We start from the raw sequence: 25376 nt of genomic DNA, 5'->3' as shown, positions 1-25376 counted from the left end.
TAACAAGACACAACCAGACAATATAACTCTAAAGGTCTCAAACTCAACTCAACAGACAAGTATAAATTACCTATCAAAGATGTTGTTACTGAACAAACCACATATACCTCTACATGCTCTATAGACATAATTCCTCACGAGCACATAACAACGGCTATAAAAGCTCCCACAGCAGCATAATTATGCATAATTTTACACAGAAATAAACATAATGCTGAAGTACTATACTCCGTATTATTCAAATTTGAAAGAAGCAATTAGTCTAAGAAATTACAACAAACTCAACTCAACAGCCAAGAATAAATGACTGTAACAATCAAAATGTCTTCACTGGACAAACCATAAACAACTTTACATACTCCAGAGTCGTAATTCCTCGCAACGAGCACATAACAACAGCTATAAAAGCTTCCACGGCTTATTCACAGCATAATTATGCATAATTTTACACACAAATAATACAATGCTGAAGTACTATGTACTATAATTATTATTCAATTTCAGAAAAAGCAATTAGGGCAAGAAATTACAACAACTTCAACAATTATCTCAATTGTATTAATCATCAAATCACTATCTATTGAACCTTGATGTAGCATAATTCCACAAATTCAAAATAACACCAAATGCTTAAAAAAAACCTAAATGTTCCACTGAAAAATAACAATCATATACATGTATAAACAAATCTTAGATTATATTTAGTGAAATCAAAATTCCAAGAAAAAACCACATGAGATTCTCAAAACGTTATCCAATGAAACCGTAATTTATGTAGTCATAATCAAAGGCATGTTTTCAGATTTAACCTAAAATTGAAAATACTTGCAATGTATAAATCAACATAATAAAGTAGCAACGGAATTGAGTAGTTTTGAGTATGAAAACCGATAATTCGTCGTCGAAATCAGGAAGAATAGTGGCCTTTTGATGTAGACGGTGAGAAACCCAGATTCTATCTTCGCATCAGTTCGACATTATAGTGGCGCGCAATTGAGTTCGAAAGGATACCACTAGCCACCAGGGGTAGGAAATCTAATTTTATACTCCCCCGTCCCAAAATATTTGACACAGTTTTCATTTTCGTTCGTCCCAAAATACTTCACACGTTACTAATATGAAATTGGGAGTGCTAATAAACAAAATATTTTCCTATACTCGCCTACGGACCACAAACCTTAAAATCCAATTAAGAGTCTGTTCACATTTTCTTAATGAGCTGAACTGAACTGAAATAAATTTAAATGAATATTTTATGAGAGAAGAAAATTAGGAGATGAATTAAACTAAACTGATTGGAGCTAAACTGAACCGATTGGAGCTGAACTAAAAAAAGCTGAAGTGAATGAGGCATGTTCACTTCATCTTATTTTTGTTGAGCTGAGATTATTTTTACTTATTTGCAATTATTTTTGCAGAACTTAAATAATTTTAACTGAAATGAAATTATTTTTTCTGAAATGAAATTATGTTTACAAATTTTCTATTATATTTCTTCTTCAAGTTTACTGATTTAACTGAACTGAAATTATTGTCACTGAACTGAATTTATTTTTGCTAACTAAAAGTATTTTTACTGAACTGAAATTGTTTTTACTAAACTGAAATTATTTTTACTGAATATTATTTTTAAGGTGGAGTGAACAGGGAATAAATCCTACTTTTTCTCTCACCTCACTACCCGTCTACCCCACCTGTTTCACCTTTTGTTTTATTACAATATAAAAATAAAAATACAAAAAAGAATCATTTATATAATAAACAAATATTTTAAATGGACTCATTTGTAGTTTTCTCAAACTCCAACTTCCCAAGTACTCTAAGACAGAAGGAGTAGTCCGTAACATTTCACCACAATCCTCCAAGTCCCGAATCCTATGTACTTAATTCATTTTGTCCTCTTATATAGCGAAAACATGATAAAAGTTTGTTTCTTAATTCCGTAATTCGTCTTCAAACACATTTAGAGCACTCCCTTGCCAAATTCTAGTAATAATAATGTATTGGGTAAAACTGTAAAAGTAAGGCCCTGTTTAGTTCACCTGATTTTAGCTGATCTGGTCTGATCTGATCTGATCTTATCTTATCTTATCTTATCTGATCTGATCTTAACTTATATTTTCTGATCTGATCTGATCTGAACTTATTTTTTCTGATCTGATCTGAACTGAACTTATTTTTTCTGATCTGATCTGAACTTATCTTTTCTGATCTGATCTGATCTGAACTTATCTTTTCTGATCTGATCTGATCTGAACTTATTTTAATTATTTCAATATTCTACTTTTATTTATTCAATATTAATGTTTTTTTTTAAAACATATTAATTTTTTTATTATTATTTATTATTAGGAAAATTATTATTATTATTATTATAAAATATTTTAGATCCCTTACAAATATTTTAAAAGAAACCTAAAAGTATTAATATTATCAGATAGTATAAGGTAATATACTTGTAATATTTGATAATTTTATTATTTACAATATCCAACATCATAAATGAATTTGTTTATAAGAAAGTATTAAAATGGGATCCTAAAAAACCTAAATTGCAGATTAAATTTGTCATAGCTTTATAGGGAATTTTACAAATTTTTTGGTAATGTAAAATGGTTGACTAAATTGAATTGAAAATTATCATTTCATATTTTAATTTTCCGAACAACTATGGGTAACACCTCTATTTTCCTATATAAAACAACATGTTAGTGTCATAATTTTCACACTCTAAATCAATCTCCTAAAATATTTGTCTATTCATTTGTTCAATAGGTTGTTTGTCTTTTATCTCCATCATAGGTAAATACTTCAACACTCTATGTCATTAATTTTATCATTTGTCCATTGTTTTTTAGATAATGTAGGAAAATATACATTTATTTGATTTCATGAATTTTACATTTGACCTAATGCAAGTAATATCGATGAAAATATAAAGCACAATTAATATTTTATCTTCAGTTCATTTATTTCAAAAGAATCCTTTTGATTATAATCCAGGTGCCAATTCAACATTAATGTCTATAATTTATGCATGAAATATTGATTCCAAAGTGCTCTTTATCATAGTGTAATGGCTGGTTGGGTAGCATGGTCTGAAGAATGTACGGAGATATTGTTGGACATATGCTTGGAGATGAAAGAATTTGGATATTTAAAGCTTAATTGGGATAGAATAATGAGTACTTTGATCGTAAAATGTGGAAAGCAATTCAATATCAAACTAGTAACAAATCATTGGAATGATTTGAGATGTTTTGGACAATTCAAATCTCAATGGAAACTACTCACAATGATGCCAAGTATGGACACAAAACATCAATTGGTGATTATGGTTGCTGCATTCACACTTCACAATTTTATTCGATTACATGAGTTGGATATACCCATTGATAGTGGTATAGAAATCGAACCAAGAGCAGATTATGATTTGTTTAACGAGAATCGTAAGGCCTAATGAACGAAGTACAACTTAATATAGCGAAGGAAATTTGGAACTTCTTATGATGGAAATTATATTTGTAAACGTTTATGATTTGGAGCTTATAATGAAAATTTAATTATTATCGTTTATTGTTTGAACAATAATAATAATAATAATAATAATAATAATAAGTAATAATAATAATAATAATATGTAATAATAATATGTAATAATAATAATTATTATTATTATAATAGTAATAATAATAATAATAATAATAATAATAATAATAATAATATGTAATAATAATAATAATAATAATATGTAGTAGTAATAATAATAATAATAATAATAACAATAACAATAACAATAACAATAATAATAATAATAATAATAATAATAATAATAATAATAATAATAATAATAATAATTTGTATTTAATTTGAACTTATCTGATCTGATCTGAACTTATTTTTTCTGATATGATCTGATCTGAACTTATTTTTTCTGATCTGACCTGATCTGAACTTATTTTTTCTGATCTGATCTGATCTGAACTTATTTTTTTTGATATGATCTGATCTGAACTTATTTTTTCTGATCTGACCTGATCTGAACTTATTTTTTCTGATCTGATCTGATCTGAACTTATTTTTTCTGAAATAAGTAAAAATAAGGTGAACTAAACAAGGCCTAAGTCATAATACAAGCGAAATTGTTAGATTCCATAAATTAATTCGAAAAAACACAAAATGAAAATATTTCATGACACAACCTTCATATGAACTCTCTATAGTCTATGTTTTTAGTGTTGTAGTGATATACAAACTATCACCCTCCAATCTCAACCATGCTTAATGTGTCTTTAATTGAATCACTAGCTAATCTGATATATAGCGACGACTTTATCTTTTGTTGTATCAATTTCTGAAACTAATTTGACTTTATATAATAGAGTATAGTTACAAGGCCGATCTACACTTTTTGCTTGGTACAACAAAGAGTCAAAGAGTACTTCTTGGCCTATGTGACTATACCACCTTACATGCACATAGACAAAAATTTACCTTGTATGTACAATTGTTGGTACAATGAATTTCCCATTTAAAAATCGAGTTCTCGTCTGTAAACAAAGGTAGGTAGTCCGTATTCTATTTGGTTACCTAACATTATGGGACGGAGGGAAATTTTTAGTGTATAGTCCATGTGTTCTTAGTACTCTGCTCTATATCCCCATATTGCTTTTTAAGTTTAAATTGAGTGAAATTGATAAGAGAAAAAAGTGGTGGGATCTAGAGTAATTTTGTACGAGTAAAATTATGACCCTATTTATATTTATGACATGATATGGAGCAAAAAAGACAAAGGGAGTATGTTGTTTTGAGCTAAGTAGCTATAAGTTCACCTAATAGCTCAAGCATGTACATTGTGAGTTTGTGAATAAGGATACTAGAAATTAAATTTGTTAAAATCTCAAGCTAAATGCGCTCTCAAAGTGTCTAATCCATTGACTTGAATTCAATTGACTAGTAAATACGGAGTACTAAATAGTGACTAATGTAAGAGCGGTTTCAACAGGGTAGTTTTTCTTATATATGTTTAAAAAAAAAAAAAAAATATAAAAAAATAAATAAAAATTAAGATTAGAGTTGATCGTTTAGGTAAGAAGGGTTTAGGGTTTAAGAAATTCAGTAAATCAACCAAATTGAAGCTTGAAGCTTCTCTTGAAGAACTTCGTCAATGGAGTCAGTGCTAGGGTTACAAGAGACGAACTATAACCTCGACGAAAATCACAAATTGGTTCCATGGTTAAATTGGGAAGAATGGGATTTCGTCAGACTTTCTCTCTTCTCTTCTTCTCCCGATTCCATTGCCAAAGCTCTTCGTAGAGTATGAAAAACCCTAATTCCTCTTTTATCAATTTCAAATTAGCAATTATTGTCTCCAATTTCAGCATAAATTGATTTAATTGTGTTTTTTTTTGGGGAGGAGCAGATTGCGGCTTGGCGATGCAGAGGATGTTTACCAATTGTGATTGAATTTACGGCTTCGCTTGTCGAAGTTCAGCAAAAAGATCCTTATTTTAGGTGATTATGTGTTTCTGATTTTGAAATTTAGTTTGATTTCCATTGTATAACTAGCTGTGTTTATTTGGGAAGCTCCTAAAGAAGAGAATGAGCAATATAAAATCGAGTGAGGTTGTACCGTGTGTCCGTGTGCGTGGTATAACCGGTTGTACTATGGGCGCGATATAAAGTTTGTTAGGAGTGTTTGAATAGAAACCGGAATATAACATTGTAAATTGACAACAATAAGTTATTATTGCATTTGAATTTTGATTATGTATCTTATTGGTGGTTGTTTCATTAATTGCTCTTTGTTAATTGGATTGCAGGGAGGAGTTGAGTAATGGAGCTTCGGATTCAGAGGATATACTGGCCATGCTTTATACCATGGCTATTATGAGGTGAGCTTGACAGGACGATTAATTGGAATTATATACTCCGAACATTAGTGTCATTTTACATTTTTGTGATTGCTTAGCCTCTTGAATGACATTTGTTGAGAACACTTTTATGTGAAAATCTATGGAAAAGTAAAGTTGTGGAAAACTCTAGGATATTGTCAAAATTACTGGTTTATCTTGCTTAGTTTTTCTATGTCATGAACAATAGAAAAAGAAAAGTGATTTATACAATTCTGCATGGTTTGGTTAATTAAAGAGGAAATCGAAGTGCAAATCCTCTATTAACTAACTATTAATTTCCAAAGTTATGCAGACGAAGGAAGTATAATTAAGTATTCCCTCTTCTTGTCTTGTGCACACATTTTTATTTTTTTAGGGAGGTGAATACGAAAAGAAGACAGTGGGGGCTGGTTGATTATGAATGAATTTAATAATGGATATAATAAAGAAGACATGATCTAAGGTGAATAATAAAGGAGACAATGGAGTTTGATTGATCAAATTATTGAAGGTGAATAAAAAAAGACTGTACATAGTAGAGAAAATGTGAATTTTATTTAAAGAAAAGATTTTTGGGTCAAATGGGACCTTAATTTGGGATGGAGGGACTGGGGAGGAGTACCAAATTTCCACTGTTTTTATTCAAGTATAAAACACAGGAAATTTATGTAATTTACACAATTCTTCATGGTTTGGCTTTAAAAGAGAATTAAGCACAATTATACAACCATATGCTAATTTTCTGCTGTTTCCAACTGTCTTGGCATATGTCTATGCTATTCGATGGTACATGGAATATTGGAATTCATGATTTTTGCTTTGGCTCATTTTTTTTAATTGTACTTGCAAATTATTTGCAGTGGATATCCAGTGTAATGGTTGGCTTACCTACTTTACTTTGCTATTATAAGGCTTGTGAATGGAGTTATTGAGAAGACACGTAGCAAACCTGATATGTCAATAGCTGATGGAGCTGTAGAAATCGGCATGCCACGCATGCTGGTCGATGTTCGTCATGGTAAGATTCCTGTGTGAAATGCAATTTGGCTATAATTCACTATTTCATTTCTTCTGTTGTCAAGTTAATATGTAATCTGTAGTAAGTATGCGATTACCCATATGTTTTTTGACTTATTCTATAAAACTAATTATGGGTTGTCTTCTAGGCTAGATTGGTAGGTTGTGCCCCATTGGTTGTTGGGCTTGTGCTGTTTTTCTGTTTCTTGTAATGCCTATGAAATCTGACTTATATTAGTTGGTTTTTCCGCCTTATGTAGAGGGTTCACACCGAGAGCTTCCTTCCCTTCGGATACTTCGTTTAGCTTCTACTAAGGTATGTCCTTCCTTCTACCTATTGCATGCCTGAATGAGGAACTTATTATTTGAAAGCTTAAGATGCACTTTTCTTTGGTTGGTTGACGATAAAAAAACTTATACAAAGTATTTAATAAGGATGAATTTGGCTGTACACCATGAGCTTATTTGTTCCTGGATCTGCATTTGCGTAGTGAGTTTCTGACCTCTTTGTGCTCATTGTCAGCCTTCTGACATTTCAAAAGCTACATTGAACTTCATAGTGTAGGATTCACATTTTATGGAAGCTTCTGTTAAAGCTTACAAGATATGATAACCCAGCACAATATTTTTAGTATTGATAAGCTGTCTTTGTTGTCAGATGCTTATTCATGATATTTGGATATGTGTTATAGCATAATCATTTTTTAATATATACTGAGTAGTTGTTTTAATGTCTTGCCTGTATTAACATATCCAGGCACTCAATTGGTTGAAATCCTTCTATTGGGATTCTCAAAAGAATGCTATTCCATACCTGGGTGGGAAAAGTATTGATGTCAGGAAGGAAATCAGGTCCAAGCTACGTGATCTAGCCGTCAGTTTGAAAGTCAAGCACAGCTCTGGATCAAATTCTTCAAAAGTAAAGGAGAACCGTATGTCATCAACCTTGTAACCTTCTGGAGAATTCTTGTGTACCATTGCTCCACTCTTCTTTTATTGGTTTTGTATGCTGTCAGGATAATTTACCATATTGTTGGCAACTTTGTATCTTGTGATTGCCGTATTGCCTTGCTTATCTTGAAAACCTATGTCTTATAGGACCTGAGGTGCTCACCATGTCTTTTCTTAAATCATAGCTTAGCTAGATTCACTTTAACTTTTTTGCCGAAACTTGGAGATTGCTACCATTGTTAGGTATTTGAGGTCTATTGATTGATTGCATAAGAAAGTACTCCATGAGCAGTTCAATTTATAGGTACGGTCATACGGGAGCGCTAAAGAACCTAGGGGCCAGGGGAGAGGAACAGACTTATTAAGTTTAATAGTTTTGGATTTTCTTACTGGGTCTTAGATGGCATTTGAAAGGAAATGTTTTTGATTTGCACTTTTGCAGACATGAAAGGTCAGGGTACTTCTTTTGGTCTAAGGTTCTGACTTTTAAGCTCTAATGGAAGAGCTAATAATTGTATATTGGGGTTGTTTCTATCTGATTGTTGTGGTCTTTTTTATGTTATTCCATAGGCATGTCAATTATCTGAGTAAATGAAGGAGGAGGGTGCAAAAGTTAAAGTTTCAAACATTGCAGCTGATAGAAACCTTACACAACTTCATAGTTAAACATTGCTTCATTATTATCAGACTGCATAGTTATGTACTTAGAGTAAGTTTTTTCACTGATCTTTTGGTAGTATGGTTGACACTTAGGCATTTGTAGACATTGTAGTTCATGGGAATTGACATGGGGATTGTGAATTACCAAAAGGAGGGTAGGTAAGCCACTTCCCATGTCCCATGGGAATTTCAACCTCTCAAAGATGCTCCACTTCCCCATTTCAACCATCTTACGCCAACCAAGCAACATCTCATATATGCACTTAGGAACTCACAGTCCCCCCTATATTTGCTTGCATCTAAACAAGAACATAGGATATGCAGGTATTTTCCCTTGCAATTTAACTTATAGCTAATTAATTAGCTTTTTGCTGATCTGTACTAGTGAATAGTTCTTTTATGTGACATGATGGGCCTGCTGGTATATCTTACTTCCATCTTAGGTAATCTTCATGCCTCTATCTTCACAAAGCCATGAATACAGCCCTTTAAGTATGCCTCTTCTCGATCCTGTGTTTGGTATACAATTTGTGTAGTTTGTATTAGATATGGTATATGGTATATTTCTTCCTTTGAAGGAGCGCATCTGCATTGCTGTATATGCTTTATAATGTCTCAATTTGCTTACATACTTTCGTATAGCGGCTAGGGCTTGATATGATATAGCCTCTCTTATATAGGTATTAAACATCGTGAACAAATAGTAGGTGCTTTTCACGGACGCAATAAATTTTTGTCCATTGTGGCTAAGAAAGTCCAATCCTCTAAATATGTAGGTAAGTCATTTTTGGATTGCTTTGTACTAATGTACTGTATGCAGCCCCTCACCTTTTTGAACATTATATTGCAACGACATGACAAAATAATGTTATGTGTATGCAAGTATGAGATTCTGTGCTGTTGATATTATTTGATTCTCTCATCATCTGAAAGTATTTTCTGACTTCTATTGCACATTTTAATTCTCAATTTCGCCCCTGGCAAAATTCAGAACCCTCTACTTTTATTGTCATGCTTATTTTTATTTTTCGCACTGGTTGTTGCCGAATTGGAGATCAGAGACCATACATACCATCTAATGTCCCAACTTGTGTCACCTTTTTGTGAATTTTATCAACTGTTAACAATTTTGTGTATATTATAATTCAATCAATCAATCAATCAAAGCCTTAATCCCAAAAGTGGGGTCGGCTAACATGAACCAAATATGATTATTCCGTGTAGTCATCAACATAAATTTTTCTCCTCCATCCCTTACGATCCAAAACTTCATCCTCACGTAAATCCATGCACTTCATATCCTTCCTCACTCCTTCCAACCAAGTCATTTTTGGTCTCCCTCTTCCTCGTTTAATCCCACCATGATCCCACTCTTCCACTCTTCGCACCGGTGCACCCACGGGTCTCCGTCTTACATGTCCAAACCAACGCAGACGATTTTCCAGAAACAAAATCTTGTCATTTATACATTCTTAAACAGGTGATATGCCAGAAACAAAATGAAAGAGAAATTCCCAACTGCTCCCCCCTACACACTCATACGCAAATGCACAAAATGTTTAATTCCTAGGGTCTATTAATTTGTTTTGTAGTTGAACCTGTAAGACCCAAAATTTCCCCGAAACTCATCACATGCTTTCCAACTATGAAATTCTTTTGTTAATGGTGTATACACAATCTTATTACTGATTTGGTTGGTTAATTAGCTTTTTTCAGTTAGAATTGGTACTCTTTCAATAGGTATTTTGGATTTTGATTGCATTTGTTAAATGCTTTAACAATGATAAACTACACCCTAGCATAGTATGACACTTGTTTTCTTGATGTTTTCAGGATCTAAGAAGCAGATAAAGAGGGCTTTAAAAAGCCTTGTTAGATTATATTCTTTCTTTTCATCAGATGTGGTCGCAGTGTTGCTGGAGTTCCTACTTAATGCATCAAACTCAATAGACTTGGTGAAAGCTCCGGAAGAAATTCAGATTAAGTTGAGCTTAGATGTTGCTGAGGCTGTATTTGATGAATGGAAACCTGTGATAAGTAAGGTCTCCAAAAAGGAACCAGAGCTACTTCTGAGTCTCTTAAAAGCAGTTCTTGACATGATTGAGTCTCGAAAACTCATTAGAGATGATTTTGGTAATTACTAAGCCTTTCGTTTAATTTTGTTGTTTTGATTTGATGTCCTTTTCTGTGTAGTGATAATAGAGGTATCAGCAACTTTTTTTTGGTTCTGTTAAAAACCAAAGTTAGATTTATACCATTTTGTTAAGGGCCCTTCCGATCCTATTCAGCTGAAACATCCTTATTGCATTTAGCTTGACACCACCTCTCATTGCAATTATTTTTCTTGGCAGCAAGAGATTGTTTGACCGCCTTATTTTAATCTTGGTACTGCAATACTGCATTATTGTGATCTGTTGTCACATACAAGTGTTTTTTTATGCAATTATGTCTCTTTGTAATCAAGGTTATCTAGTAGATGGGATTAATTAGATGCCTTCTCTGATGTTAGTACTCTTCTTTTCCTCTGATTTGATTTTATTTTTTTATTTTTATTTTTATTTTTTTTTTGTTTTTATACAAGCCTACTGTATTCTGTTAATTTAACAAAATTTGCTGGGCAGATCAATTTAAAAGCAGCCTTACTCATGTAATTTAAGACTAAACTATTGTCTTTTTTTTTTTTTTTTTTTTTTTTTTTTTTTTCCTTTTTTTTATGAATTTTTGCTGTTATACGGTTAATTAACAATGAACTGGGCAACTCAATTTTAGTATAATTCAGTGTATATATGATAGTTATCCGTTGATTTAATACATTATCAAGTTGGTCTTCCATTTTTTTTTTATGGTTGATTATCTAAACATCACTTTATGCATCTTTAGGCAGTGAACATTTCAGCCTACTGCAGTATGATCCAGAGATGCAAAGAATTGGAGTTCTATCTTCGCTATTTAAGCAGCTGGTGCTAGTTCTTAAAGGTCTTAAATTATTTCAACACGGAGTAACAGATGACGTGGGTTGTCTTCCTAAGATATCGTTGATTGAGCTTGTGAGGAGATGCTTTCACATCGCAGATCCTGAAAACCGGGACCTTCTGGATTCAGCCATGCTGCTGGCAGAAATGGTTCGAGATAGCTATCTGAGTGAGAAGCTTGGCAAATTGTCTTCCCTCATTAAACTTTATCCAAGACTTGCTGAAGATGGTGCTTCAGATGTGAACCCCAATGATCTTATACGTCAAGACAAGTATATTCATGAAGCCGCTGAGAAATTGGAATTGATTAAACGTCGTAAGATTAACAATGCAGGTATCCGTAGCAGTCAAGATGACATTGTGGAAGATTCAAATATTTGGGTCATTGCTAAATCATGGAAACCATGCCCTATAGGAATGTTGCCTCGTGATGTAGGTTCGTCGGGATGTCCACCCGTCCTTGACCATGCTGTTGATTGCGAAAATAAGGGGCCTTTGAACTCAACGGATGCCGAGAAACATCTCGAATTAAAGAGTTGCAGTAAAAGGAAACATAGCGGTGATACTGAGACAATAAATGACTCAAGCAAGGAGAGGATGAGAGAGATACAGAAGTCTGATATCTGCAAGTCAGATAATTCAAATTCTCTTGCAACATCTGACGGGATAAAAGGTCTACTTTTGATTGGTGGGGATTGGCAAAAGGTGGGATATCAAGAGCTTCAAGACATCAAATCCCGCATCAGCATTTTAGTGAATATGAGATGAGTTGACTAATGGACTACTCGTATCCGAATTTTGTTGTAAGTTAATCACATTTTAGAGTTTAGTTTTGGTTTTGCGTTGGGTTATTTGCTACCACAGTTTTTTCCAATGATAAATTATTTGTTGTTATGCATGCTCGTCTTTAAAATTACCTTAATGACATGTACTTCTGAAGAAATTATACCAGTTATTGCAGTTTTATGAACAACCAGTACCTCTCGGCCAATGTCAAGTGACGTGGATCTTGAACGCCGATAGCTGTATTAAATCGTCTGGTGGAAGAAGGCCGGCAGGGGCGACCTGAGAACACATGAGCAGCACAGGATAGCAACCTCCCCAAGAAACGTGAATCCAAATCACCCATATATTGGTGACCTGGTTTGGGAAGGGGCAGCAGAATGCCTCATTCATGTGTTCTCATATCGCTCCTGTAGGACTTCGCCACCTGTAACTCGAACCTCTTAATTAATCTTGTGATAGTGTGATGTGGTTGCTGGTGATTATAGCTGAGGATTTGTGTGTTGGAATTTATAGTGCAACTAGGAAATCTAGTACATGTGTACTCCATTAGTCCAGTGTACTGCATGATATAATATGGTACTTAGTTTAGGGAGTTGTACAACATATTCATCTTTGAGTTTGTACTGCTGCTGATGATATGGTACTAGCTTTGGAAACTTGTACTCATGTTATCTTTCAGTTTGTACTACTACTGTTGCTTTTGACCTTTTGTTACTTGTACTTTGCTGACTTTGAAGTTGTACAAGCACTGTACTTCCCATAAAAAGGGGATTGTTAGTTAGTTTGTTAATGTTGTTTTCCCAAAATACCCCTCGACTCTCTCCACAGACTCCACCTATTTGCCTTTTAAAGCTCCAAACTAATGTGTGTCCGAGATGATATGTACTAATGCGTGATATGTAATCACATAAAAGTGTTTGGAAATTAAAATTAGCTTCAAATTACTCGGTATATAATATTTACAAGGAATTGGAGTAGAATAAGTCTATAATACTATCTCGTTATTACTACTGTATAAAACTGCGAGATATACTTGTTTGATACTCGTAATTAATCAATTTTTTTTGAGGGTTGTTAAATATCGCCCTCAAATATCTAACTAACGCCCGTAAAATAAAATAAAATTACGTATTTATCCTTATAATAATTATAAAAAAATAATTAATTTTACCTCAATTTCACACTTTTACTGTACACAAATTTTTTTACCATTCTCTCTAGTGGTCAACGGCCACCAACGCTCATCGAACAACCACCCAAACCACCGTGAGTTTCAAAATCAAACAAATTTTTAAAATTTTGCAAAATCAATTTCGTTAGATCTTATGGACAACGATGAAATACAAGAAACACAACCTTAGACGCTTGTAGAAGGCTTGTCAAACCGTATGAAATCGGTACGTCGCGATAAATTTTATAAAAAAATTCAAAACCCAGGAAACGCCTAGTTTTTTAGAATACCCTAGGCTGAAACACCTAGTTTTTTCGAAACATCCTAGGCTATTCGAAAAAACTAGGCGTTTCAGCCTAGGGTATTCTAAAAAACTAGGCGTTTCACCTCAAACGCCCAGATTTTTCATACAACCACACGGTTGTTCACAAGAACTAGGCGTTTGAGCCTAGGACGTGCGAAAAATCTAGGCGTTTGCCGCAAATTCAAAAAAAAAAAAAAACATTTTCTCAGTTGGCGATCGACTTTCCTTTGTCCTTACTTGTCATTACCGCGGCTGTGTAGATCGTGAAATCGGAGGTAAGGAGTTGGTGGTTAAAAGAGGAGGAGGTGGTGGTGGTGGTGGTGGGTATAGTAGTATGATGAAGAGGGGGTAATTTTTTTGATAAAAAGGGTAAATTTGTAATTTTAGTTTATTTTGCGGGCGTTAGTTAGAGATTCGAGGGCGACGTTTAGCTTATTATGTTTGGTTTTCATCTGATAATGTTAGACATCACAAATTGGTTTATGAATTGAAACTAGTTTCAAATTTATCCCCATTATACAATTTACAAACCTATAGTATAAATTAAATTCAAATTCTTCTAAAAAAAATTACAAGTTCTAGCTCTAATAACCACCACCCCGAAAACCACCATTGTTGTACTCCGAGCTTTCTCCTATCACTCCAACCAGTCTCGCGGCGGTCTTTCTTGCTTCTTATCCAAAACTTTTCCTTCTTCCAAGGCACTCTCTCTCTCTTCAACTTCTTTTTTTTTTTTTTTTTTTTTTTTTTTTTTTTTTTTTTTTTTTTTTGCATTTTTATACTTGTTATAATCAATTTGGGAAAATACAAGTTAATCTGCCATATAAACGAATTTTTGTTAATCTGATGACATTTTTGTAAATATATAAAAAAAGTAGGATCATTTATTCAGTAATTTTGGTGAGCTGTCCAATTACTGTTTGCTTTTTGCTTTTACTGTTTGGTGAGGAAATTACACATATACCCCTCAACTAGTACATGAAAAGACGCATATACCCCTCCATTGGTACTTGAAAAGACAATTTTACCCCCAGATAAGCAAATTTTGTTTATCTGGGGAATTAACTGGGTATAGCCCAATCAAATTGCGTTTCATATTTCAAGTTTTTGGAGCTAAAATTGGATTATGAAGTATCAATTTTAGGGATTGTTTATTTCACTTCAATATTGACCTAATTGGTACGACATTGTGCAATTAAAATGCTTAATTAGTGTAATTACCCAATTTTAGGGCTAAATTGTCCCAAAATATGGTTAGAACATAGCTTGATGAGTGAGCGAGAGTGCGACCTCTGAAGGGAATTGGAGTAGTCATCCTTAACAATTTGACTTGTGCTGATTCTCCACTCGAGTTATAGCCTTATAGGTCAAAAGGATTGTTAAAAGGGTATTAATGTCAAATGCGGGATTATTTTAGAATAAATTCAAATTGAGATTGTTTTCGAAAGACTGAGCAAAGCTTTTTGGTTGTGTATTGTGTTCATGATGCAATTGTACTAGTATTCCAATTTTGACTAGTTATACTATCTAATTTTATTGTTATAGGGGATACAATTTTTCCAATTTACTTCACAATGTCATGAGTTCGAATCTGCTATTTAGAAGAAAAAAAAAATGTCTAATCTTCGTAAACTAACGAAAAATATCTTTCGGTAATACGCAATAGTGCAACACATACTACCACAATTTTTTTTAAGGTAGTTTGTTTGTAACTTTGTGTACATACCAGTTGATTTCACTACTCAATAACCACTTATATATAAAAAAAATTTATTGTGGTAGCCTATTATCTTTCCTAGTTCATTATAGAGACAACATCGATTTGGGGAAAGTTATGATGCAACATCTTCAACAAAGTTCTCTACATTCATAGATAACAAGCTTCTGCTACCAATTGGATGTTGGTGTAGTGGTGATTGGGATTACACTTGGTAGGGAGGACCTGTGTTTGATCCCCCGCAACAACAATTAGGAGGGTACTGAAATCTAACCACCCAAAACTGATCCCTGAATCCGGATTAGTCCAAAGGGTGGAACACCAAAAAAAAAAAAAAAAAAAAGCTTCTGCTTGAATAGTATAGATCTGGACAATCCTAACATTCACCTCCTTTTTTTTTTCGTGAAAACAAAAATCTTTTTTTCATCGTGACATAGATAAAAAATCATATGTAGGGGACAATAATCAAAATTTAGATGAAATTATATATATATTTTTTTTGTGTATTCAATCTTTTAATAAAATGAGAACTTAATACTCTTTTTTGATTGCTATATGTCTTATTAATATTATAATTTTGTGTAAACCATAAATTTATCATATTACTCTGTAGTTGCGATAATATGATTCACCTCCTTTACTAATGTACAAATTAAATAGAGATAAAAAGCATAACTTTATAAAATTAAGAATTTAATTTCCATTACTACGATTTATGAAGATCAAAAGTGTTGGTCAATAATTTTAGGCAAGTTTCCAAAAAGAAAAATAAAGGCAAGTACATACATCCTTGCAAGAAGAGTGAAGCGAAAGTAACTCCAAACAATGAATACCCTTTAATTTACACGCAAAATTTATTGATTATTTTTTTTAAAAATAAAAAAAACCTTCAAAAAAAGATTTTTTTTAATAAAATAAAATAAAAACCCAAGTTTCGTGGGGTCTACTCTTTCTTTGTTTCCTATTCTACATCTTCCTGATTCTTTTCTTCAAAATCTTAAAAATAAATTAAATCCCAATAAATGACAATAAAAATAATAAATATAAATTTATTTATTTATAATTTATTTTTTATATATAATGGGGTATAAATCCAAAAATCTCATGTCACAACAAAGCTTTCTTCCTTCTCTGTGGCCTTCTCTCCCCACAATCGTAACTGGTGAGCAAAATTTCACCCAATTTACTAATTTTCTTTGTATTTCCATTAGATTTTAACACAATATTAAGAAATTAATGTAAATACGAATATGATTTTCTGGTGTAATTTGGTTGATATTTTAGTGGGTGATTTTAGAAAAAGGGTTTTTGTTAAATTGTTGGTAATTTTACAGGTTTAGAAATATTTTTGGTGGGAGATCTGATGTTCGCGCTAATTAACCTTTTCGACTCACAAGATCATGATGGCCCTTGATAATCGAGGTTAGAAATTCTTATATTTTTCTTATTTATTATTAAAATTAGCAATTGTGTTAATTTTCTTTTTTTCAATTTTATTGGAATTTATTGAAAGTTGGGATCTTTTTACAGTAATGTTTGTGACAATGTCAGTGTTTGTGGTTTATAATTACATGGGTTTTTGATTTTTCTGGGGTTGGAGTTGGAATTACTATCTGGGTTTCTCACTGATCAAGTATCTCTTTTATGTTTACTTGGATGTCACCTCAATTACCTACGTGTTAGATCTTTGACACTCGGACATGGATATGGACACTTTAGACACTTCAAATTGGACCTATCTTTTCATAATATAGTCGAGTTAGACGCTTGGACACTTTCCCGTGTTTTACATGATTCAACTGAGTTATATAGCTTTTATTTGTGTTTGGGTTAAGTGACATTGGGCACTACTCAAAGGAAAAATTCCCTTTCTTATCTTTGGAGTTTAAAAGAATTGCATATCTATGTCTCATTCTCTTGGAAGTGAATTACCTTCTCTTGGGGTTCGAGGTTGTTGAATGAGTTATTAGAAGTAAATTTGATTTGATTTTTTTGGGGTTATGAATGCTTACTGCAAGGATGGAATTTGATGCTTTAGTGTTAGTTGAAGGGGTCATGAGTTTATGGCGGAGGCTAAAGGTGGCTGTATATAATTTAGTTTTGCGCATTTTATAGGGTCGTCATTGAAGGTTAGCTATGTGATGAAGATTATATCCTTTCCCTGTAAGTGGTAAGTTAAAAAGATGAGTGTGTAGCTGACATAAGTAGACTTGGATTTGATTAGCATTTGTTAATTTGTGAGCTTGTGTTGTGTTCTGGATGAATGATGTCTTGTTTGGCATATGTTGCTGGCTATTTATTTACCTTATAGGTATTTTAAAGGATAGCTGAACTTTGTTCATCATTGACTCATCGTTTATAGATTCAAGCCATTAATTATTTTTGGGGTTGCTGAGCATTTTGCTCACTGAAGAAATTGTAGCAGGTGTAGATAAGTTATTATGCAGCTTTCTATCTTGATGTACGGATGTACCTATATCCTCACATCAACATATGCTTATGAAGAAAAGTTTCCCGAATGTAGGCTGTTTTTTGTTAGCCTCTTAGCCCTTCTATCCCTTTTTTTTAAAATTTTTTTTTTTAAATTTATTTTTCATAGTTTTTTGGGGTGTCCCAAGAGCTGTCTATTCTTCAACGTTCATAATTGGAATTAGGGCACCTTGGAAATGCATTGCAGTCCACTTCCTGTTCAATGCATTAGAAACTTAACCTTTTTCTTTTGGATGATTTGGGTACAAAGTATTGAGACGACGCAGGTTCAGTATGTGGAGTTGCAGACAATTCACATGGATAGTTTATATTTATAGGGGTTAGTTATGCTTTTCTTACACAATATTTTTTGTGAAGCTTTTGTATTTGACATTGATGACAAGACCCGCTAGCTAGACCTTCACAAATTCTGTGTGAGCGAGAGGGCTGTTTTTTGGGTAGAGGTTTTTGGTAATTGCAGCAACGAAATAGTGCAGCTGATGACTGATTTGGATCCGACCAGTTGTTCTGTATAATACTAAGATCTTTGTATCACCAATAGAGAAACAAGAATGTTAGAGCTTCATTTTATAATTATAGTTATGAGCAAAGTGTCAAAGTTATCAGATTGCTCAGTACTTAAATACCAGAAATAAGCTGCAGTAGACAGATTGCTAATGTACTGTCACAATTTGTTGGCTATGTTTGATGATGAAGGGAAAGAAGCGCTAGGAAGCTGAAATATGGGCTGAGTTTATCATCATTCACTTTACTGTGACGAATTGACAACCTAAATCTTTTAGATTTAGTGAAAAGCTGTTAAATCCACCACAACCTAGGCAAGAGTGAAGAGCTTCATCGGAAGCACTGGAGTATTGGTATAAAATGGGGTGAGCAGCTCTTTTTTAATTTAACTCAATCTTTTTCCTTCCTCCCTTTGCCCTATCTAAATCAAAACGGAAAAAGGATCAAACCACTTGTTGAATGCGCTTTGGAACCATGGTTGGGTAGTGTCTGAACTTACAAGCATTTGTAATTACCCCCTTCTCTATTTCTTTATTTTGAGTTTGAAATCACCAACTTTACCATAATGCCAAAACCATTTGATGTATTTTTTTTTTAAATTCTTGAATTTTTTTTTGGGGCTTCTAAATGGTTCGGGTAAATTTTTTATTTTCTTAAACAATATCTTATCAGCCAAAACAACAACAAAATATAGTAACTTGGTACTCTAATTTAATTAGCTTTTGTGATTGACTTTTATGATGTAATACAATCATGTGGGATCTTGTTAAAAACATCTCAATGTATATATTCATAATATCAACTATGTATAATTTTTCAACATTAATAATTAAATATATTGATTGTGAATTTGTGCATTGGTAAATATGATAAATGAAATGTGCCAACTAAAAAAGAATGGAGGAAGTATGCAGCAAATAAGCTACAAACATGATATTAATTCACTTGTATATCCTTCAACATTATCTTATATCTATTGAAATAGGATGAGATCCAACATTTCTATCCAAAATCTCAATAGGAAATAAATCTACAATAATTAGTCCAGGAATCTCATTTTTTTTTCCGTGTTTTGGAGTGCCCATCTGTCATGATGGAAGCTTTAATTGGTTTGGTTTGGACAGTCTTTCATGCATCTTTGTTATATCTCGTGTTTGTCATTTTTGTTCAAAATTCATATCTAGTCTCAGGTTTTATGGGCAGAATCAGCGTTGATAAGTGGCTATTGTATACCATTAAATTTTATTTATTAGAATTATTAGATTCATAGTGTTTGGCCTTGGTTGAAGGCTATTCTACTCTTATTTGTTTACTTGATCTTTTGGAAAAAAATAGACTTGTTTTGTGTATCCGTAGTTGTTTATATATACTACCTCCGATTTTTTTTAGTTGCAACTTTGAATTATCTCTCAAAAAATACCCCAAAGTTGCAACTAAAAAAAAATAAATCGGAGGTAGTATATTTTTTAGCATTAAATTACTTCCTTGTGCATCAATTGCCAAACTGAATTTTGACGTTTCAACTTTTTTCCGTTGAGCATTCACCCTGTCTTATATAGACCTAATATCCGCCCCGCACCACTTCATCCTTTACATTACCCTCTTTCTCTCAAGATCTATAACAATTTGTGTAAGTGATAGATCTGTTGAAGATGAAGAATTCTCAATCCTCAATTCCGCAGCGCTTTAAACTCCAAGATGACTTTAAGCTTAAGTTTGTTGATCGCTTTCCTGGTGAAACTTCAGGTGTATCGATTGTTTCTGTTGATTTTTCTGTCTCCTCCCCCCCTTCCCCCCCCCCCCCCCCCCCCCCTCTCTTTTACACCTATTTATGTTATCTTGTTTGATCGTCAAAGGACATACTTATTCCTTGATGTTTGAATCCCATAAACAGAATTTTGTTTAAATTCCAAATGATCTGTATCGCTTTCAATGTTATTAGGGTTTAATTTAATTGACATTTCTGCATGATCTGTTAGCCTTTTTACACCTATTTATGTTATTTTCTTTGATCGTCAAAGGACATACTTATTCCTTGATGTTTGAATCCCATAAACAGAATTTTATTAAAATTCCAAATGATCTGTGTCGCTTTCAATGTTATTAGGGTTTAATTTAATTGACATTTCTGCATGATCTGTTAGCCTTTTTATCGATTGATGGCTTTTTTTTTTTTTTTTTTTTTTTTTTTTTTTTTTTTTTTTTTTTTTTTTTTTCCCTGTTATGTGTAACCTTGATTGAAGTTATTGCCTTTCATTTGATAGCCCAACATACCATCAGGGTATCTATGGTTGTCTAAGAAGTATTGTTGGTTGTTCAAGACTTTTTCTTGTTGGTTGTTCTCTCTGTCGCTCTATTCATTGATTGATGTTGGCTATCCCCTGAATCTTTGCACCAATTCTTTGATTCTACTTCTGATGCCTACCTCCTGTTATCGGATTTTCCCTTTCTGAACACAATTAATTAGATCTGAGTTTATTGATATAAAAGGAAGTAAAGAAATTTTAAAAGTTCCTAGTTTAGACGATACCTGCTTGTTTATTGGCTTAGTTCTTTCCTGTATTAAATAATAGCTTGGCTAAGTATTATAACTTGCCTTAAACTCTTTCAAATAAGGTTCAACAAAGGCATGATACTTATTGTCTTCTTTGTATTTGTTCCATGGCTGACTTTTGTGTTTCCCTGCAGACGCTATGCAGAAGGGCCTTGAAGCATCCCTTGGATGCGTCCAAGCTAAAAGCTTTTTGTATGGCCCTACTTTTCCGAGGAGTTTCAGTGGACAGACTATGGAGTTCAATTATACTTATGGTGGAAAGCAAGCAAATGCTGTCTCCGATTATGGAGCCTTGAGTCATAATAAATTAACAGTCCCGAGTGATAGTTGTGGTAGACCAGTGAGACAAGAAGATCATTATGTTTGGCCAGCAATGTCACCTACTATTCTGAAGGATGTGCATGGCCAGTCCCATCCATTTGATGGCTGCTTTTACCCAGCAAATTATGGGCACTACTTCCAAGCTCACTGGTTTCCCCAGATCCCTTTTCAGATGTTTCCACAGAGCTACTCACCTGATTATATGCTCCAAGATTTTGAGTATTTTGTGGTCATCGATTTTGAGGCTACTTGTGATAAAGAAAGAAACCCTCATCCGCAGGAAATAATTGAGTTCCCATCTGTGCTGGTGAACAGTAGAACTGGACAACTGGAGGACTGTTTTCAGATTTATGTGCGTCCTACTCATAATCAGCTTCTATCTAACTTCTGTAAAGATCTTACTGGCATTCACCAGTCTCAGGTTTGTTTAATAACACCTCTTGTTACTATGTTTATACAATATCAGTTCTTATCACTTGAATACTCTGTATATGATTTGTATTTATGTGAATTTTGATTGATCTTGAAATCAAGTCTTCTAGTTGGTGTCTTTTTGTATGTCAGCAAAAGTGATAGCTTGATGCTGTTCTCATCTTGGTACTGGTTTTGGCAATGAACATCTTTTTTCTGTATGATTCTAACATTAATGCTGATGAAAGTGTATGTGTAGATTTTCGCTGTCCCATCAACTTTCAGTGGAGACTGAATAGTCATTTTGGCCATACCACTTTCCTTTTCTCTGGCCCTTCTCCTTATCTACTAACAACCTAAAAAAAAAAAAAAACCTTGCATGTTTTAGAAGCAAAGATGCATTGATGATTTGTGGATGTAGCTGCATTTAACAAATGCCTGATGGCAATTTCTGTAAATTTAGACCTATTATGTGGAATAAACTAGTGTAAAATATCACGCACCTTCGGACATCCTCTCATCTATACACCACATGATGAGAACATCAATTGGTGTTGACATCAATTGGTGAAGCAACTTACAAACAGCTTTTAGAACTGTATTGTTGCAAGACCAATTGATGTGTCTTAGGCCAAACAAAAGGAGTTGCATCACCAAGGATTTGTATGGAAGAGCATCACAGATGAAATTTCTAAAGGGGGTTTATTATAGTAAACTGTTTACCAACTTCTTTAGCTGACTAAGGAAAGTTAGAAACTTAGAACACTTGGAATTAAGAGATTTACATGGTTCATTATTGTTTTAAGCAAGCAGTTCTCACACTTTATTAACTCTGGGCTTAAATCTCTGCATGATTCATGAAATATTCCCCCTTGTTTGTTCGTGAAAAAGACCTAAGCAAACTTAAGCTGAAATATCTCCTTTTAGTTTTGAAAAGTAACTTACTGTGCACAAATTACAATAAATTTCTAAGAATATTAGTTATTAATCTTCTAATTTTATTGCATAAAAGAAAATATTTACATTGGATTTTTAATCTTACCAAAAGTGTAAAATGATTGCATTTTGTTCCTAAGACAAGCTCCTTTATGTTATCATTAATGTTACTGAGCCTCGGCTGGAAGTGTAAGTGTTGGACCCAGATATATGTACAAGTGTTAGACTAAACATACCATTATATAATATTTCTGAATGATTTTGGTCTGGAACTGGAACGAAGTATATAAGTGGGTCGTGGGACAACAATGTGCAATCCGACATGGGTATTTGAGGTGAATTGAAGAACAGGAGTAGCTTAGCGTGTGCACCAATTTTTTATAAGAATTTCAAATTTGTCAAAGGATTGCCTTTTGGCCTATTTTGAATATTGCAGTTTTTTAATTTAGGATTATAATGATTATTATTTATTCATTAGCATGCCATGATGATTTTAAATGATGCACTGGTTTGAATTGCTTGTATCAGTTGTGTGACTGAATTTTATAAACTGATTTCAGGTGGACAAAGGTGTTACTTTGAGTGAAGCATTGCTCATGCATGACAAATGGCTTGAAGACAAGGGCATTAAGAACACAAACTTTGCTGTAGTTACTTGGTCCAGCTGGGATTGTCGAGTGATGTTGGAATCAGAGTGCCGATTCAAGAAGATAGAAAAGCCACTATATTTTAATCGGTAAGAAAAGAAAATTTATCGATTACATTCATTTTGTTTTAGTTAAATCTCAGGCTTTTAATAGATGAAACAGAATTTTATGTTATAGTTTTTAGTTTGCTCTTTGTGTAGAGCCCTGCATGGATACATCTCTCTTTGATTTTCTAGCTGAAATCATCATCATAAGCTGCAAACTTCAAATTATGGGTCAACCGCTTAAGTATGAGCTGGCTAAAGAAGAAAGTATATAAAATAAAGGATAATGATACAAATTTGGGAATTAGAGAGTATCGGAGAAAATTAGATTTCTCTTTTTTTTTTTTTTTTTTTTTTTTTTTTTTTTGGGGGGGGGGGGGGGGGGGGGGGAGTGTGTGTGACATCAATAAAATTCTAGTCTTGGAATGAGTTAATGAGCAACTAGGACCTCTATAACACTGATTACAGCCATATACAAATTTTTAGCTAAACCATCTTTTTGTAAATAAGTTTCTTTTAGATTGTTGGCGACAGATCCCATTGAATTTGCTGAAGACACTATCTATCTGATTGAAAAGCCTTATTTAGGTAAGATGAACCTGCTTTGGGGGAGTCACTTTCTAAGTCTCTATTCTACTAGCATGCTCTTCCAAGTCTTGATGTGCTTAACTAGTGGGTTGCACAAAAATACTAAACTGATTACAGGCTTAATATGAAGACAGTGACTTGGCATTAATAATCATTCATCCTCTTACTGTGTTTTTCTACCTTGAACCTATTTAATTTCGTCAAGTGTCTTGCTAACAATGGTTGTTACTTAATGAGTCAATGTAGTTATCAGTATATACCATCACCATAAACTTGAGTTTTTAAGTGAATTGAAGAACCCATGTCAGGTACTTGTAATGTATCATAACTGGGTGTGGATTCTTGGAGATGTTTCAATTTACATCATGAGCATGCCAAGTATTCTGAAACTGAGCAAGTCAATCTTCTATAAATAAACTTGTTGGACAGTCTGTTACATTTATGAATACTATGGAAGCTGTATAAAAAGATGTAATTATTAGTTTGATGTTTGGACTTGGATAGAATTCTCCTATGTAATGACATTTTGGTTTGAATTTTCTCAGGTGGATTAATTTGAAAATCCCCTTTAACAGTATGTTCGGATCTGCTAAACGTAACTTGAAAGAAGCTGTGGAGCTTGCTGGGCTCACTTGGGAAGGTCGTGCCCATTGTGGACTGGATGATGCTAAAAACACCGCTCGCCTGCTGGCTCACCTTATGCATCTGGGACTGAAATTATCGATAACAAATTATATTTGGTGGCAAGTTGCTGATGAATCTAATGCTGTTCCCCAGTACCAGCAGATCCCTGCTTCTGAAAGCTATCTAACTTATCAAGCCCAAATGTACAATACTTCCCCTTGGTTTACTGTCTTTCCTTTTCAACCGATCCAAGCCGGCAATCCTTGGAAAGAGCCTTATGTTTACTGCTATTGCGGGGCAACAAGTATGAAGCGGATGAACAATAACCCTGGACCTAATCATGGTTGTTTCTTCTTCGGTTGTGGCAACTGGACTGCTAACAAGGGACCTGCTTGTCAGTTTTTCAAGTGGGTTTCTGCTTCTGATTCTGCTAAGCCTGCCTAAAGTCAATGTGCCCTGGGGATAAACTGAAATCATGTTCAGCTTGCTGGTACGAGGAGAAAGTTTAGTGTCATCATCTCATGTGTGAATTCATGGGTCCTGACTGTAATGAATTTGATACCGTAGCCTCTGCTTGTTAGATTATGTTAAACGCCTTCGTTAGTAAAGGGACAATGGGCTTATACAGGACAATGTGCAGAGATAATGCAAATTAACATGAATTTCAGTTTTATTCTAAATAATTTGATATATGAGATAGCGTCTATTTATGTGCATCCTTTACCTCTAATCCTCTACAAATTGTTGATGACCTTGAAACTTGCATTTTGCAAAATGCAGGCATA

General features: G+C 33.5%; 2 protein-coding genes across 6 annotated transcripts; both read left to right on the top strand.

Moving 5' to 3' along the window:
- Positions 1-5152: 5152 nt before the first annotated feature.
- LOC145628515 (uncharacterized) lies at positions 5153-12390 on the top strand. Of its 3 annotated transcripts, XM_081680828.1 has the most exons (9): positions 5153-5317; positions 5423-5514; positions 5823-5894; positions 6806-6912; positions 7172-7227; positions 7669-7843; positions 9203-9298; positions 10356-10655; positions 11403-12390. In XM_081680828.1, exons 1-9 carry the CDS (start codon positions 5168-5170, stop codon positions 12260-12262), a joined length of 1908 nt encoding a protein of 635 aa, XP_081536954.1. In that variant the 5' UTR covers positions 5153-5167; the 3' UTR covers positions 12263-12390. The 3 variants fall into 3 exon arrangements, with proteins under 3 accessions (XP_081536954.1, XP_081536955.1, XP_081536956.1); XM_081680829.1 differs by lacking the exon at positions 9203-9298; XM_081680830.1 differs by lacking the exons at positions 5153-5317; positions 5423-5514 and having other exon boundaries at positions 6755-6912.
- Positions 12391-16568: 4178 nt separating this feature from the next.
- LOC145628514 (uncharacterized) lies at positions 16569-25283 on the top strand. 3 transcript variants are annotated; one of them, XM_081680827.1, is made up of 6 exons: positions 16595-16634; positions 16807-16894; positions 18659-18831; positions 21155-21762; positions 23249-23424; positions 24513-25283. In XM_081680827.1, exons 4-6 carry the CDS (start codon positions 21160-21162, stop codon positions 25033-25035), a joined length of 1302 nt encoding a protein of 433 aa, XP_081536953.1. In that variant the 5' UTR covers positions 16595-16634; positions 16807-16894; positions 18659-18831; positions 21155-21159; the 3' UTR covers positions 25036-25283. The 3 variants fall into 3 exon arrangements, with proteins under 3 accessions (XP_081536951.1, XP_081536953.1, XP_081536952.1); XM_081680825.1 differs by lacking the exon at positions 18659-18831 and having other exon boundaries at positions 16569-16634; XM_081680826.1 differs by lacking the exon at positions 18659-18831 and having other exon boundaries at positions 16611-16634; positions 16813-16894.
- The last annotated feature ends 93 nt before the right edge of the window (positions 25284-25376 follow it).

Source organism: Chenopodium album, chromosome 4, assembly GCF_948465745.1.
Source record: "Chenopodium album chromosome 4, dcCheAlbu1.1, whole genome shotgun sequence".
Lineage (NCBI taxonomy): Eukaryota > Viridiplantae > Streptophyta > Magnoliopsida > Caryophyllales > Amaranthaceae > Chenopodium > Chenopodium album.
The sequence above is the reverse complement of the archived record's forward strand: the minus strand, read 5'-3'. Positions and strand labels throughout refer to the sequence as shown.